The 12,382-nt window shown below is 44.2% G+C and overlaps 1 protein-coding gene across 5 annotated transcripts in view; it reads right to left on the bottom strand.

Annotated features, from left to right (window-relative positions):
- Window positions 1-11,620, bottom strand: part of FMNL1 (formin like 1) — a 45,216-nt gene extending 33,596 nt beyond the window's left edge. For 2 of the 5 annotated variants that reach the window (XM_069953121.1, XM_069953119.1), the window contains exon 1: window positions 11,169-11,620. In XM_069953121.1, coding sequence (XP_069809222.1) covers window positions 11,169-11,336 — 168 coding nt within the window. In that variant the 5' untranslated portion in view covers window positions 11,337-11,620. Of the gene's footprint in view, window positions 1-1,576; window positions 1,866-1,913; window positions 1,938-11,168 lie in introns of those variants that run through there. The other 3 variants (XM_069953118.1, XM_069953117.1, XM_069953120.1) reach the window with 2 other exon arrangements.
- Between the last annotated feature and the right edge of the window lie 762 nt (window positions 11,621-12,382).

Genomic DNA, 12,382 nt, shown 5'->3' on the forward strand with positions numbered 1-12,382 from the left:
GACGCTCAATGAGTCACTAAGACAGGAAGGAAATATTGGCCAATATTCATGTAGACAGTTCCCTCTTAGCCACGTCCTGTGACCTCATGTACACATGTAAGTTATCACATTATATGGCCCATAATGCATCCCATATATACTCCCTGTACTGGATTATACATGTCTGTAGATCTGATGTCTCCACCTGACTTCAGCTGTGGTCAGAGAATTTTTTTTACTTTCAAATTAATTGGTGACAGAAAGTTATATAGATATGTAATTTACTTCTATTTAAAAAAATCTCAAGTCTTCCAGTACTTATCAGCTGCGGGAAGTGGTGTATTCTTCCCAGTCTGACACAGTGCTCTCTGCTGCCACCTCTGTCTGTGCTGTGTCCAGAGCAAAAGAGGTTTTCTATGGGCATTTCCTGCTCTGGACAGTTCCTGACATGGACAGAGGTGGCGGCAGAGAGCACTGTGTTAGACTGGAAAAAATACACCACTTCCTGCAGGCCATACGGCAGCTGATAAGTACTGGAAGACTTGAGATTTTTAAATAGAAGTACATTACAAATCTATATAACTTTCTGTCACCAGGGGATTTGAAAGAAAAAACATTACATCAGAGTACTCCTTTAAGACTGGACAACAGCCACTGTTTGGGGACCACTATTGTTGACACATACACTCTAGCATCCTCCCTGACATGCAGAACTATTAGATATTGTGCATCATCTCTATTAAGCGTCACCTAGGGAAACATGAAAGAATCATCAATATAGTATGAGTTATTCTAATGTGGATATTATAAATAATAATTAAACCCAAGGTTATCATTGTGGTTATGATGGCTTTCATGATTGACCAAACTATTCAGTCACTTTAGGCAGGGTTCACACACTACGGTGCATGACCTATTATATTAAAAGGGAATACGAGTTTACAATTCAAATACATAGAAATAAATAAAGTTACTTTTTATCAGCATTCTGCCCGGGAAAGGTCCCTGACTAGTAAAGAAATCTGGGGTTACTCTTAAAATTTTCTAGCATGAACTCTATGATGTATTTTCTGCATTCTCAGTTAATAAATTGGCAAAAAGGTTGCAAAAACAGTTTCAGTATTGATCATTATTTAACGGCGACGGGCATCGACGGCTTTTCTTAAAGGAGCGGCACTATAAAATTGTGCCAAAAACAGTTCATGAAAATGCAACAAGAACTAGAAAGTTTCAGAAACTATCATCCAATATGGAAATGAAAAAAAAAAAAAAAAGAATAAAAGTAGAAGTAGCAGTAAAACATAAATGTAGAGAAGTTTAGGGTATAAAGTGATAAAGGGGCCCCTGCTGGTCAGAAGGATTGCTGGTTCATGTTATCCATGGAAAAGAAACATTGTGTATTCTGAATTAAGACCCTCCGTCCAGGGGGCTCACAGCATCTGCCTTGCCTGCCACTATGGTAATAAAACCTTGAGAAGAATCTATTTGATGGTATAGGGGAATGAAAGTTTTGAAGACATAAATTCTACCATGAAGCGAAAAAAACAAGTTAGCAAACACAAGCAGGAAAATGCTGCCAAGAATCTTTTTTAACAACCTCCCTAAAGGTCAGCTCAGTCCTCATCTTGATATGATCATTAAATTGGTGATATGTGATTGGTGGGCGTCCATCAGCCAGCACACTGCCCATCAGCTGTTTGTCATGAGCCATGGTGAGAGATAAAAGCCTCAGCCAGGGCCCGGACAAAGAGTAGGCAGGGGTAGGCGATGGCCTAGGGCGCCAAACGTCAGGGGGCGCCATCTGGATGGGTAAGTAATTTATTTACCCATCCATCCTACCCCCCGCTCGCCCCCCTGCCTGTCTGCCGGCCCGTCCTGCACTGTAACTGTTACATACAGCAGCAGGAATAGAGTGTCCAGGAGGTGTAAAGGACCTTTGATGACATCATGCCCATGTGACCCGTGTGGGAGGAGCTATCTTCCTTTGCTAGGCTCTATGAGGCAGCTAGTTTCCTAGGCTGTTTATGAGGCAGTGAGGGCAGTGTATAAGATCAGCAGGAGGTAAGCCACACTGAGGGCACTGGTCAGCAGGGGGAGGGGTAGGGGGGGGTGTGTGTGCATAGATATGAGATGTTCTGCAGGAGTGTGTGTGTGCATAGATATGAGATGTTCTGCAGGGGTGTGTGGGTGCATAAATATGAGATGTTCTGCAGGGGTGTGTATGTGCATAGATATGAGATGTTCTGCAGGGGTGTGTGGGTGCATAAATATGAGATGTTCTGCAGGGGTGTGTGTGTGCATAGATATGAGATGTTCTGCAGGGGTGTGTGGGTGCATAAATATGAGATGTTCTGCAGGGGTGTGTGGGTGCATAAATATGAGATGTTCTGCAGGGGTGTGTGGGTGCGAGATATGAGATGTTCTGCAGGTCAGGGGTGTGTGGTTGCATAGATATGAGATGTTCTGCAGGTCAGGGGTGTGTGGTTGCATAGATATGAGATGTTCTGCAGGTCAGGGGTGTGTGGGTGCATAGATGTGAGATGTTCTGCAGGTCAGGGGTGTGTGGGTGCATTGATGTGAGATGTTCTGCAGGTCAGGGGTGTGTGGGTGCATTGATGTGAGATGTTCTGCAGGTCAGGGGTGTGTGGGTGCATAGATATGAGATGTTCTGCAGGGGTGTGTGTGTGCATAGATATGAGATGTTCTGCAGGTGTGTGTGTGTGCATAGATATGAGATGTTCTGCAGGGGGGGGGGTGTGCATAGATATGAGATGTTCTGCAGGGGTGTGTGGGTGCATAAATATGAGATGTTCTGCAGGGGTGTGTGGGTGCATAAATATGAGATGTTCTGCAGGGGGGGGGTGCATAGATATGAGATGTTCTGTAGGGGTGTGTGGGTGCATAGATATGAGATGTTCTGCAGGGTCAGGGGTGTGTGGGTGCATAGATATGAGATGTTCTGCAGGTCAGGGGTGTGTGGGTGCATAGATGTGAGATGTTCTGCAGGTCAGGGGTGTGTGGGTGCATAGATGTGAGATGTTCTGCAGGTCAGGGGTGTGTGGGTGCATAGATGTGAGATGTTCTGCAGGTCAGGGGTGTGTGGGTGCATAGATGTGAGATGTTCTGCAGGTCAGGGGTGTGTGGGTGCATAGATGTGAGATGTTCTGCAGGTCAGGGGTGTGTGGGTGCATAGATGTGAGATGTTCTGCAGGTCAGGGGTGTGTGGGTGCATAGATATGAGATGTTCTGCAGGTCAGGGGTGTGTGGGTGCATAGATATGAGATGTTCTGCAGGTCAGGGGTGTGTGGGTGCATAGATATGAGATGTTCTGCAGGTCAGGGGTGTGTGGGTGCATAGATATGAGATGTTCTGCAGGTCAGGGGTGTGTGGGTGCATAGATATGAGATGTTCTGCAGGTCAGGGGTGTGTGGGTGCATAGATGTGAGATGTTCTGCAGGTTAGGGGTGTGTGGGTGCATAGATGTGAGATGTTTTGCAGGTCAGGGGTGTGTGGGTGCATAGATATGAGATGTTCTGCAGGGTCAGGGGTGTGTGGGTGGACTGTTATGTGATGCTCTGCAGGGTCAGGGGTGTGTTGGTGCGTTGTTATGTGATGGGGAGAGCGGCCTCTTGTGACCGCAGGTAACTCTGCCACAAGAGTGCAGTGAAGAGAAGACGCATGGCCCAGGTGAGTATAAGTGGGTTTTTTTTTGTCTGTTTTGGAGAATTACTGTTATATGGGAAGGGTTAGGGAGCACACAGGGGTCTATATATAACTGGAGGAGCACACAGGGGTCTATATATAACTGGAGGAGCACACAGGGGTCTATATATAACTGGAAGAGCACACAGGGGTCTATATATAACTGGAGGAGCACACAGGGGGTCTATGTATAACTGGGGGCAGCACACAGGGGGTCTATGTATAACTGGGGGCAGCACACAGGGGGTCTATGTATAACTGGGGGCAGCACACAGGGGATTTATATATATATAACTGGGGAAGCACACGGGGTCTATATACTTCTGGGAGAGCACACAGGGGTTCTATATACTTCTGGGGGAGCACACAGGAGATCTATATATTTATGGGGGAGCACTCAGGGGGTCTATATATTTCTGGGGGCAGCACACAGCAGTCTATACTATATTGGGGCTGCACAGAGGGGCTTTACTACAATACTGGGGCACAGGGACACCTTAAAACTATGGGTGCACAGAGGAGTGTAACTACTATATAGGGGTACAGAGGGGGCTAACTACTGTATGTGTTGGAGCCTAAAATGTTTCTCTGACAGATTCTGGAGAGAAGATTCACAGCCAGAAGACGACTTCTAGGTGGCCCAGGCTGGATGGAGGGAAAAAGAAAATGTGACAGATCAGAGAAGACGGCCCATGTGAGTCACTGGATGTAACTGCACAGTTATAGGGTTGTAGTGATAGGGGTCATGGTGTGGCGGTATTACGGAATGGTATCATTGGGGATATCTTTCTGTTCTGTTCAGTGCAGTTTTCATGTAATATGTAATCACTGTATGGTGGAAATAGTGTTATAAGGTAACTACTGTATGTATTGGGGCTCTTAATACAGTGTGGGGGTACATTCAGGGCATTATACTGTGCGGGGAGCACCAATTCTAATGTGGGGGGGGGGGGCGCCATTTGCCTTCTCTGCCTAGGGCACCAAAACTCCTTGTCCCGGCCCTGGCCTCAGCTCCATACACTGTAATTGTTGCACTGGGTGACTGCAGCTCAGCTACCTTTGAAGGGAATAGGACCTGAGCTGCAGTTACCTGGCATGGCCACTAAACAAAGTATGGCGTTGTCTGCTTCCAGCTCTTTTTGCAGGCACCATGTCTCTGGCAAAAGAGCTAATTGGCAGGGTGCCAGGTGTCAGACAACTATCATTCAGATATTGATTGCTTATCTTTCTAAGAATATCCCTTTAGTTGATGGCGTATTAATTAAGAAAATTTCAGAAAACCCCTTTCAGGCAAAAAAATGTAAGAAATGACAATTGACCATGCCAGGACCTGTCAGGGACACTATTTAGTTGAGTCTAGCTACCAGAGTGAGCAGATGCAGCAAAAGACCTATAGTTCTTTTAAAGTAGCAGCCACTTTCACTATGCAGTGCTAGGCACCAATAAGGGAGAGTAGTGACCAAGGAACACTCTAGCCCACGCCAGGAACACATATAAAAAGTGCAGGACAGAGATAGGAGCTGGTCTCAGTAGGACATAGCAACCATAAAAGTAAAGGTCTATGTATCCTAAAGCGCAGTGCAGGTAACTGGGACACCTCGGACACCCAGATAACCACAGCTGGGGCTTGTGCTACCCCACTGGGACGGGTTCTACAATACCAGGGGGCAGAAGGCAGTCAGACTCAGTCTAAAAGTTACTAAGATTAACACCTTAATGCTTAAGATTTCTTCCCAGGTTCCGGCTACATTGGGTTGAGGCTCCTCTGGCAAACTCCTCTACTCTCTTTCTACAAACAATATTACAACTACTTTTTCAACTCCTCTCAAGCACCTACCTCAGGCACTAAGTTCAGCACTAAAGTCTGTAGCAAGATTTTTCTCTAAGAAACGTGTGCTGTGAAACTGCAAAGCCTTAGAGTAAATTTATTATATTTTTATTAAAACGCACAGGACTCTGCCTATCTCTGTTCACACCTGCACCCATACACACCACCACACACCTTAGGTTATTTTCCCCCCTTCTGTGGGTGGCGGTACCGACAATCCAGGTGGGTCAGTTGCCACTTAGGGTTGCTGTGACAGTACTGTTGCAGAACTTCAATTCTCATCATGTCTGAACAGCTTAAGCTTTTCCTGTCCAGGCACGTTGGGAATTGTAGTTCTGCAACACCTGGAGTGCTGCAAGTTTGACACCCCTGATCTAGGAGATTTGTAGAAAGATTTCTAAAAAGTGAACATGTTCGGTTGGTAAAAGGCAGACTGCTGCATGATTGGGGTGGTGATCAACTATCTAGATCACTCAAGGCCCTAACCAGTAGCAACCATTATGGCCTCTGATCGTCAGGGCATGCTAGAAGTTGTATCTTTGTGACAACTGGAGAGCCACAGTTTGCTCTATTAAATGTTATATTATGGTGGTTTCTCCCCTAGAATTCTTGCTTCTTGAATGGAAACTATCAGCAGATTAGCATGTACTATCAGCAGTATCCTAGTGATATCTCCCTATAGCGCATAGGGCACTGAGAATGAAAGTAATTTTCTTACCTTCATCTGCAGTGTCCCAGCACAGGTATGCCACTAAGTCTTATGCACCTTGGCAAAGTAACTCACTCAGGTTCCCACAAAAGGGGATGAAGGAAAGTGTATTACATGTTTTCCCCACTAGATGTCACTGTGGTTTTTATTGGATGTATTGTGCTAAGCACAAGTAAAGGTCTCATGAGTTAACTGTTGTCATGCGTTATGTTTTGCACCTATTAGAGGTGCAGGCCTCTTTCCCTGTTCTTTCACCCTATCACCTCCCTTTTCTCTTCCACACACAGCCCCACCAATCACACACTAGCTAAGGTAGCCCTATAAAAAGAGCTAGTTCTTGGTGGGACGGTCTTTAGTCAGTAAAGGTGGAGAGAGACAGACACAGAGAGCAGTTTCTACAGAAGTGAAGTAAGGGCCTGGCTCAGGCCAGGACCCGTGTCAGAGAGCTAGAGACTTCTTATGTCAGTAACTACCACTAGCATGCAGTGCTAGACCCGTAAAAGGGAGTGACGTCCTCTGAGGAGAACCTTATCCATACCTTCAGCAACACACAGGGCAGTATACCTGGAGTAAGGTACTAACCCCAGTAGAACAAATCAGCATGCAAGCCTACATATCCTACTGTAAAGCACAAATGTTTTGGGAAGTCTTGGAAAGTCTGCTCGACCCTGCGCAGGCACCTGGGACCTCGTACTACCCTAGCAGGATGGGTACCCCAACACTATAGGGCAATAGGCGGTCAGATCAACAGTATCTATACGCGAGTACGAGTATCTTCTGCTTCCTCTGTCTTCAACTACACTACTACATTGGACAGGGCCCTCCTCTACTCTGTCCTACTCTCATTTCACAAAGTCTACTATAACTACCTTTTGCCTGCACCTGCATGCCAAGGTCTTCCTATTATCCTGTATTGCACTAAAAATTCTAAGTAAACAGAAGTTCTTCTGGGTAAGTCATTGGACACCAGTTCACACTTGGGCTATTAAAACCTTGAGCATGGTGCCTGTTTGTCCGGGGGTGAAATCCAACACCACTTTTGGCCAGCGTGACAGGTTCCCAAGTGACCCTACAGCCACAGAGCTGCCACAACACACAAGCTCCCCAGCATACAGCATATACCCCGCGTAGTGTCTGTGATAGTTTTTTCCCTATGCTAATAAGTCAATTTGGTGCACTGGGGCAGCACTACCGCCCCAGTGCACCACTCTACCCCGCTCTGCTAGTTGTTAGGAGGGGTGGGGTAGATTGGTGCACTGGGGGCAATAGTCCTGCCCCAATGCACCAAAATGACTTATTAGCTTAGGGAATAAACTCCTAATATTACAGAAATGGTAAGAAAATTACCTTCATCATCACCACCCATATTCACAGATTAGATCAGTCATGTCAAACTCTGGCCCGCGGGCCAAATCTGGCCCCTAGTGCCATTGTTTTTGGCCCACCAGGCAATTCAGAGTTTTAATTACATCTGTCCCACCATGACTACTATATATGAGACTATGGGCAGGGCTGGCTACTATATAAGAGACTATGGGCAGGGCTGGCTACTATATGGGACACTTGGGGGGCTGGCTACTATTTGGGCACTATTGGAAGGGCTGGCTAATATGTGGGGCAATTTTTGGGAGATTGGCTATTATATGGGTTGGGGTTTAATCATGTCACAGCAATTTATCATCTCATTTATCATACTGCAGGGGGCTGGGAGACACACACCACTGTTAGTGCCAGGAACAACGCACGCTGCTCTGACAATGCATTTGCGCTTCAATAAGTATCAAGGTTGGCCCAGATTTTATCCAATTTTTAAATTTTGGCCCACTGTGTATTTGAGTTTGACATCCCTGGATTAGATAGATTTAACAATGAAGCCCATGTTATTCTGCTTCCTTTATGCCCAGTTACTATGTACTCAGCAGTCATTTCATTTTATGCCAGTCCCAGGTCTAGACAAAGCAGGCTACACACAAAATATGTGGCCTTACTATTACACCTTTAATTTTTTATGATTTATGTCTTGCACAAAAGCGCTACAAGAATAAGCATAAGATGCAACCCATTAGATTATAGTTACTAGAGCGAGTGGCTCGGCACCCTGCCCTCTGCACGTTACACACACCCCGCTCCCCGCATAATACAAAACAGCAGATGAATGACAGCGTGAATTATACATGAAGCATTTCTGTATGACCTCATACTAACCTCCAGATCTAGTGTCAGTTCATAGGCTTAACCTCCATAGGAAACCTTCCTGCTCAAATTTAAAGGGGAAAACCACCTCAGAAATATCTCCAGTCATGTTATAGTGATATTGCTGTGATTATCCCAGGGGGTGAAATCTGTAGCCATCTTGGATGTAAGCATGGTCTCCATGGTTGTATAGGAAGGTGTCATTTTCTATGCATAGAGCAATATATAAAGGGTCATGTTGGGGGTTGAACTGGTCTCATTATTTCAAGAAAATAATATTCTATTTATAGAAGACCACAACCTCCAACATGACTGACCACTGGACCTGACCATAATACAGTTCTATCCTCTTCTATTCTATGACCATGTATAGTGATCTAGTCATGTTGGGGTTGTAGAGTTCTAATATACACTATACGTAGAAATGTTCAACCTCCAACATGACCATAATACAATTCTATTATACACTATACATAGAACACTACAAACCCCAACATGGCCAAAAGAAAACAGTGATATTTTAAATATATAAAACACTTCAGCCCCCAAAATGGTCACAATACAGTTCAATTATATTGTATACATAGCACTTTCCAATGGGACCAGACCACTGGTTTGATTATTTTACACTCCTTTTACGTTCTTTACATAACGCACTACAACATCTAACATGACTCAGCTTCTAAATATGATAGGTATAATAGAACTATATCATGGTCATGTTTAGAGGTTGGTCATGTTGGGGGTTGTACTGCTCTAAGTAAAGAGTATAACAGAATTGTACTATAGAGCAGAAGTGGGCCAAGACCTTCTTTCTTTATCACAGTACTGACATACAGGTATCACAATGGTGATAGAAACAAAAAGAATTACGCTTTTCGCATAAACGTCTTGATGGAGGATCTTAGCCAAAAGGAACAGGCAATTGGAGCCGACAGCATTTCCTTAGAATTGTATTTTGGTCTTACCATGTAGTCATGTTGGGGATTATAAAGTTCTAAATGTAGAGTATAACAGAATTGAGTTATAGTCAAGTTGGCAGTTGTAGTGTTTATCAATATACTGTGACACTGCTGTATCCAAACCATGTGTCCCCACGTATTGCAGCCTATGGGATCTCCAGTTGTGCGGGTATATAGGGATATTTCATGTTGGCATTGCACCTGGTGTTGATCATGATCAGACCAGCTGGGTTCCCCATGTGCAGACGGGCCCGACGTCACACACTGGTCCCATGTTGCTGGATTTGTGGTGTAAACAACAGTCATATCCAATGTCTGGGTTGCAACATCTATTCCTCAATCTGTTGTGATTCTAGAACAGTCCACCAAAATATCTTCAATAAAATTATAAGATTAAAGGTAATGCAGGTCATGGCACAATTGTAAATCTGGCATTGTAGAAAAAGGAAATACTAAAAAAAAAAAAAAAAAAAAAAGGGGGGGGGGTCCTACAGTATTTTTTTGCATCCTCTGTCACCAGCTTTTCTCCAAGTGTGGCGTCGGTGGGCCTCTTAACCCTGGCAGTATTGCCCATTGCCCACTGCTGTCAGTTTTAGGAGGGGGAGCCGCATGGGCAGGGATAAATCTGAATGAGAACTCCTTCAGATTCATCCCTGCCTATCCCAACAAATGTAGACTGCTAGAACGAGAAAACACAGGATTTACACAGTGGTGCCGGATTAGAGAAACACAGAGCCAACACAATGGTGCCAATTTGTAGCTATTCACCCCCAATGTTATGGAAAATAGTACAAGCTAGTAGAATAGAGCCAATCAGACAAATTTTTGCAGAAGACACGTTGGGTAAGGAGGATCACAAAGATGTTATACTCAGAACAGTATTAGGAAACCAGGACTGTCTCAGTGGACATTGTTGTTTGGCGTGACTAAGGTATTAAGGTCATATTAAAAGAGGACTGCAATAATTGTTTTAGATTTTTTACAATGCATCTACAATGTGGTCCTAACGATAAACATATCCGTTGTTCAGAGTCTCTGGGCAACCATTTAAAAAGTTATATTCCCATTTGGAGAACCCCCAACTCCCCAGAGGAACTCTGATCATGCTGCTAGGACCCCCTGCAAATACTAACTCAGCCGATATCTGGCTTCATATACAGAAAGTCAGCAGATCGTCGGAAAGAAGGATTAGGTTTATTGGATTTCAACATGCCCAATCCTTTGTTCCCAAGAGACAGGAGTAGAAATGTGGCTTCTTTCCCTTTCTCCATGCTAAACACATGCATCTGGTGGAGTTATGGACAGTCGGCAATGTGAACTGTTTAGGGTATAGGGGCAATATATATATATATATATATATATATATATATATATATATATATATATATAATCTCCAACCTGTGGCAAAACTACCAACTGCCACCCTGGGAGCCACCAACTTGCTAATAGGTTAGTTTTGCAACAGTAGGTTGGGGGCCACTGTCCTAGATTATCAGCTTGAACACACTGTATTAGATTATACATTTCTAGACATGATGGTTTAATTTATATCACGGTAATCTAGTTATTGCAGGATTATAAAACGGGGGGAAAAAGTTGGGAAACAACGACATTGTGCAATATCAGTATACTGAGTTACAGAGCCTACATAGGAAATGCATATATTGTGCCATGTGGTTATACAGTCAGGACTTATCCTTTACATATTTTCTTTACATAAAAAGCACAAGACCCTCCGTAGGTTACAAACCTTCCAGCAGTCTTTAGATCTATAGATACATTTAGATCTACTCACCAGCACCACGTTAAATCTTTCCTCCAATTCCCCCGAATTTGGTCTTGGAAGTTTGGAAGATGATCCTTCTCTTTGTTTCTGTGGTGGGGTCCCATTTGTTGACTGGTCTTGTCTCATTTTGGAATCCCGGGCCTGGAACATGTCCAGGGACCCGGCTGCGTTCCCCATAATCCAAGCTGCTCCTCGTTTCCAAGCTCCTAGATCCAGGCTTGATGCTCAAGGTGGGGGGACAACTTATAGGTGAAGGAGGAAAATGTATCACGAGTAGAAGACTTCTTACAAAGTAATGTTTGATAGGGACACACCCAGCTTCCGATTACGCGGTCTCGTTCTATACATCACATGCTTACCACAACGACCAAGTGGTACAAGCTGAAGGAAGGAAGGAGTGGCAATAAATTTCTACATGCAATATAAGTGATTTGCAGGGCAACAGAGATGACATCCCAACGTGTCTCTTCTCCTTTCACCCCGATGGCTCGCTAGTTTCAAAATTCACTTCTGGTCCACTTCCTAGAATTTGCTTTTGCTGCCGTCTTATTGGACATGTAGCGGTAAGAGGTACAATGTAGCCGACCACAAGGCAGAAGGAAGTAAAGTTTCAAAATCAGATGGTAGATGTGGGGAGCGAAGAGGAGGAGGAGAGATTCATACTGGAAGTGTTCTCAGAGTCTAATAAATGCCCTCTAAGAGGTATGTAGAGGAATAATAGTATACAGGAGAAGTTATTCATTGCAGGGAGCAAGGTGGAAACACAGAGAAATGTGTATACGATGATAGAAAGGCAAGGTGCATGTGCTGAAACCAAATACCGCAACAGGTTATAAGATCCCTGCACCTTCAATATTCAGGATCTGTAACTCTGAAAGCCACAACTCCTAGGAAAGCCTGAGGTCTCCTAGTATTCTGGCACTTTCCTAACCAAGCCCCTAGCTGTGTACGACCCATTTGGTAGATCAACAAGTACTGACAACCTGCTGAGAATCGGCACCTGCACCAGAGCAAATCATTGTTTGTGGTTACAGGAAGCAACTCGATACAGACAGGAAATCAAGTCCTATTAAGCAGAAGCAGTCAACCGTAAGTAGAAGTACATTAAGTAATACCCAAAATTGCTATAGATACAATACGTACTTCCCTGCAGTGAAAGGCTGTTATGCAACAAAATTATAGACAAGGTTAAAGTTGTCAAATCCACTCACCGATAAAAAAAA

Source organism: Dendropsophus ebraccatus, chromosome 14 (genome assembly GCF_027789765.1).
Source record: "Dendropsophus ebraccatus isolate aDenEbr1 chromosome 14, aDenEbr1.pat, whole genome shotgun sequence".
Lineage (NCBI taxonomy): Eukaryota > Metazoa > Chordata > Amphibia > Anura > Hylidae > Dendropsophus > Dendropsophus ebraccatus.